Raw genomic sequence first — 4,792 nt, 5'->3', positions numbered from 1 at the left:
TAACAAGACTAACCAAACATCTCTATGTCAGATATCTGTAGCTAAATGTCAACAATTCAGAAGCAACAAAATCTGTAACAATCAAATGTTACTTCTTAAAATGATTAAATGTTGAAATATAAACATTTGTGTTCAGATTGTTTTCTACAACAACACAATTATCTTGTTTGATCCACTTTTCTTCGGTTTAGTCCCTGAGTTATCAGGTGTCACTACTGCAGAATGAATCACCAATTACTATGCATATATGTTTTATGCAGTCGATGCTCTATTTTAACCACAATCCAAAATGCAGCAAATTAATAATAATTTCAAATATTTGTTTTGCAATTTAGAATATTTATGTTTATAAAATGATGATTTTCATTCTTAAGAAACATTTTATTATTATTATTATTATTATTATTATTATTACTATTATTATTACTATTATTATTACTTTTATTAAAGGATAACAGGCGACGCAGTGGCGCAGTAGGTAGTGCTGTCGCCTCACAGCAAGATGGTCGCTGGGTTGCTGGTTCGAGCTTCGGCTTGGTCAGTTGGTGTTTCTGTGTGGAGTTTGCATGTTCTCCCTGCGTTCGTGTGGGTTTCCTCCAGGTCCATCGGTTTCCCCCACAGTCCAGAGACATGCGGTGCAGGTAAATTGGGTAGGCTAAATTGTCTGTAGTGTATGAGTGTGTGTGAATAAGTGTGTGTGGATGTTTCCTAGAGATGGGTTGTGGCTGGAAGGGCATCCGCTGCGTAAAACGTGCTGGATAAGTTGGCTGTTCATTCCACTGTGGCAACCCCGGAATAATAAAGGGACTAAGCCAAAAAGAAAATGAATGAATGAATAAATTATAACATTAATAAAAATAATACCTTTTGTCCAATAAATACTGGAATTTCCCAAAACTGACAGAAAACTGTTATTACTAAAGCATTCCCATTCACCAAAAAAATCACACACACACACACACACACACACACACATATATATATATATATATATATATATATATATATATATATATATATATATATATATATATATATATATATATACAGATCATCAGACAGTATAAGTGTTACTGTACAAGTATTTTAATATGTTCCCTTAAAGATTTAGTTTCCCCCATTTAGTTTCAAAATACATTTATTATGATTTCTGTGTTGTTTTGCTCATGCTCCTATAGAATATTCACCACAAGGTAAATCATTACTACAATATAACTATATAAATTCTACATATTGCTCTTGTCCTGTGTTGATGAGTTGAGTGCATGTGTTTGTGTTGAGTTAAGTGGTTGTGCCAGGCACTATAGAGACCCCTCCTCCATCCTCTGATCAGGACCATGTGTCCCTCACCTCCCTCCTCAAGAAGCTGTATAAATCCAGGAGTCCTGTGAAGACCCTCAGCCTGGGACGTGAGCACTACAGGTAGGTAAAACATACATTCAGGTGTGTGTATTATTTATGTGAATCTGTTTTTTCTTCACTACACTCTTTTTTTCAGTGAATACATCCAGATCACACACAAAAAGTGTGGCTAAAGTTTATCTCTTTTTTTGAGTCTGAGTGATTATGATGCTGAACACAGTAATCTTCGGCTGGTTTTTGGTGAATGTTGTGGTGATGGCATCTCATCCACACCTGAGACGCAGAGAAAACTCATTCATTCTGACATCTGACACAGGTAAGTCTAGACCAACATTATTTTTCAGAAATGCTGCAGAGTGTATATTTTTCTAGTTTTTTTTTTTTTTTTTTTTAATGGTGCTGTCTTCAGTTATTATTAATTGTTTATTTTTATTTACAACAATCAAGTGTGATTTGATACAGTACAAATTGTCACACAAAGGGAAAGTTTTATTTGAATTTTATTCATTTTAACACTTTCTTGAACAAATTATAGTGTATATTATAGTGTATAAAGTAGGTTTTTTCCAAATGAAAAAGATAATTGGGCATTGTTCAATGGTTTTAGTAAATTTTAATAAACTTTTTTGATTCATTTCAAATGTTGACTGCTGTATGTAAAACGATTTTTCAGAGAGTGACATAATTTAAAGCAAGATACCATTTAAATTGAGAGTTGTTGTTACTATTTTCGTGGGTACATATGTTCAACACATCTTTCTTTAGGGCTTAAATTGTGAGTGAGATTATCTATTATATATGTTTTGATCATTATTTGATCATGATATAATTATAAAAGGTTGTAAACAACAATATCAGTACTGAACTGTGTGAATCCCATGTGGCATTACCTACAGAATGAATTTCAAATTGATATAATGGACTGATGTTGAACTCTTTTGTTTATGACACATGTTTTGTACATCATAGACTCACTGCCTGAAATGGAGCACCTTGAAATAAACTCAGCAGAAGAAAAGATACTAGAAGACCTTGAAGCCTATGATGAGGTGGTTTACTGGCATTTATCAAACACATTTAATATCAAACGACTTACAGATTGCAAAGCCAACATTTTATGTGAGCATTGTTTGTCTTGGAGGTTCAGATCTAGTCGAATATGGTATTAGTCTAATAAAAATAGTTTTATTCTTTTTTTCCCCTTAATTGAGTGCTAATCTGCATCTTGTGACCGTTTTAATTACTTTAAAAGGACAATTTACCCAAAATTCTAAATTTTATCATCACTTAAGTATAATTAATTTGTCACAATCTTATTTGAGTATTTTATTAATATTATTGACACAAAAGAAAATATTTCGAAACATTCTGAAAACCTGTATTGACTTCCATATTATTTGTTTGTCCGATAGAAGTCAATGATTACCGCTTTCTAACATTTTTCAAAGAAACTCATAAAGGTTTCAAACCACATGAGGTTATGTGAATAGTGATTGATTTTTTATTTTTATTTTAATCTCTTTAACCCCCCAATATATATATATATATATATATATATATATATATATATATATATATATATATATATATATATATATATATATATTTATATATATATATATATATATATATATATATATATATATATATATATATATATATATATATATATATATTGGCCTAAATACATTTTAATAATAAAAATATTGAAATAATAAGACTGATAAAATAAATAAATGCTAAATAAAATATGGCAAATAATACTACAGCTACACTAAAGATCTACTGTGCTAATCTACAACGGTGTCCTCTGTAAAGGTGAAATAATGTTGTTTTTCTTTTTGTTGCCATAACACAGGATCTGGGCAAAGCTGTCCACCTGCAGAGAAGAGGCACACGCTCCCCGAGCCGCTGTATCCCTCATCAACAGTCCTGTCTGGGTCATCATCTGCCCTGCTGCAACCCCTGCGACACCTGCTACTGCCGCTTCTTTAAGGCCTTCTGTTACTGCCGCAGCATGGACAACACCTGCAAAAACGAATATGCATAGAGACAAGTTCTGCCTTCAGATAGCAAATGGTAGCATTATATTTACAGTTTTAAGAGCTACTGAATGTATTTGTGGACAGTGCAATCATAAACTCGCACAGAGAATCCACAGAGAAGTTTTTTGTTATAATAGAGAAGCACAAAGCATAGAGTGCACCATTGGCTGCGGTTTTAAGGTGTAATTTAATTGCAATATTATTTACTCAAATGTTGTCTTAAATATTTTGTATATATGCATTCAATAAACTCTGATTATTGCAATTGTGTAGAGTATTAACTGAAAGAGCTATAAATGATGACAACATGCAGACACATTGGATTGTGAGAAATGTGCCTTAAATGCAATTAAATTATTATTAAGGGAATATATTATTAGGCAAAATAAAATAAAATATAATGCAGTGTGGTTAAAAAGAATAATGACAATTCAAATTAACACAGTGTTATTAAAATTAACTAGTATTATTAAACTGAGAAAAAATAGATTATTATTTGCTCTAAAAATGTATATATAGCATACTGTGTGCTTCTTTAATAGAAAATAATTGAATCATCCTAGTGAGAATGACTGGTGTGTATGAAAAAGCAGTGTCCACAAATGTGGGAGTGTTTGGTGTATTTTTTTTTAAGAGTCCCATGATGCATCTACATAAAAAAGAGTGTATGCAATGGGTGACCATTCTAGCTAAAATAATGTAACAATGTCGCTGACGCGCACCTCTCAAAAAATGTATGTCACAATGACACCAAAAGCTCTATAATTGGTTAGTTTGTTTGCGATGATGAGTGTGGGCAGAGGTAAGAGCCCCATGAGCCCGACGGAGCGATTGTTTACAAGTGTAGAGTCTCATGAAGGAGCTCCAGATGAAGACTGTTGTTTTGCGTTTACCTGTTGATTAAAGTTATTGCATGTCCACTGATTCCTGCCTCAAAATGAGTGAGTTTGAGCCACTTGTACATAGTGTTCAGAAAAAACAAAACACCAAGAAACTCAACACAGTGGAACATAAACACCTTCTGCCAGCTATTGTTTCGGAAGTGTCATTGCTCTGCAAATACAAACAGCGTTTAAAAGTATAAATGCACAGCTACGCGCATTGTATGCGCTGTGGGTCACGCCGATCACTCGACGCAGAAGTAAAAACCAGGCTTAACAGGATTGAACTTGTTCTCATGGGTGTGTTTTGAGAATAAACTAGACAGAGTCTCATCTCCCATTCCTTTTGAGAGTCAGTTGCGTTGTGCCATCGCGCATTTGCTATATACAAGGCGGACTGTGTAAGTGGAAAAACTGAATGCTTCACTAGCGAGAAAACAGTTAAACAGATCTGCAGCACAAGGATAAAGATTGAGCCTCCTCCATCGGCCTTTACTTTCACTT

The 4,792-nt window shown here is 33.3% G+C and overlaps 1 protein-coding gene across 3 annotated transcripts; it reads left to right on the top strand.

The window, feature by feature from the left end:
- Positions 1–1,368: 1,368 nt before the first annotated feature.
- agrp (agouti related neuropeptide) lies at positions 1,369–4,329 on the top strand. 3 transcript variants are annotated; one of them, XM_009303347.5, is made up of 4 exons: positions 1,369–1,422; positions 1,499–1,678; positions 2,332–2,411; positions 3,221–4,329. In XM_009303347.5, exons 2-4 carry the CDS (start codon positions 1,567–1,569, stop codon positions 3,410–3,412), a joined length of 384 nt encoding a protein of 127 aa, XP_009301622.1. In that variant the 5' UTR covers positions 1,369–1,422; positions 1,499–1,566; the 3' UTR covers positions 3,413–4,329. The 3 variants fall into 3 exon arrangements, with proteins under 3 accessions (XP_009301622.1, NP_001314941.1, XP_073762138.1); NM_001328012.1 differs by having other exon boundaries at positions 1,400–1,422; positions 1,556–1,678; positions 3,221–3,670; XM_073906037.1 differs by having other exon boundaries at positions 1,400–1,678; positions 3,221–4,328.
- The last annotated feature ends 463 nt before the right edge of the window (positions 4,330–4,792 follow it).

This window comes from Danio rerio, chromosome 7 (genome assembly GCF_049306965.1).
Source record: "Danio rerio strain Tuebingen ecotype United States chromosome 7, GRCz12tu, whole genome shotgun sequence".
NCBI lineage: Eukaryota > Metazoa > Chordata > Actinopteri > Cypriniformes > Danionidae > Danio > Danio rerio.
This window is presented reverse-complemented; position numbering and strand designations above follow the sequence as displayed.

Excerpts from the sequence above, each read along its gene's own strand:
- agrp (XM_009303347.5), top strand. The coding sequence starts at position 1,567 with ATGATGCTGAACACAGTAATCTTCGGCTGGTTTTTGGTGAATGTTGTG. Across the intron at positions 1,679-2,331 it reads CATTCTGACATCTGACACAG|ACTCACTGCCTGAAATGGAG; the intron begins GTAAGTCTAGAC and ends TGTACATCATAG. Across the intron at positions 2,412-3,220 it reads ACCTTGAAGCCTATGATGAG|GATCTGGGCAAAGCTGTCCA; the intron begins GTGGTTTACTGG and ends GCCATAACACAG.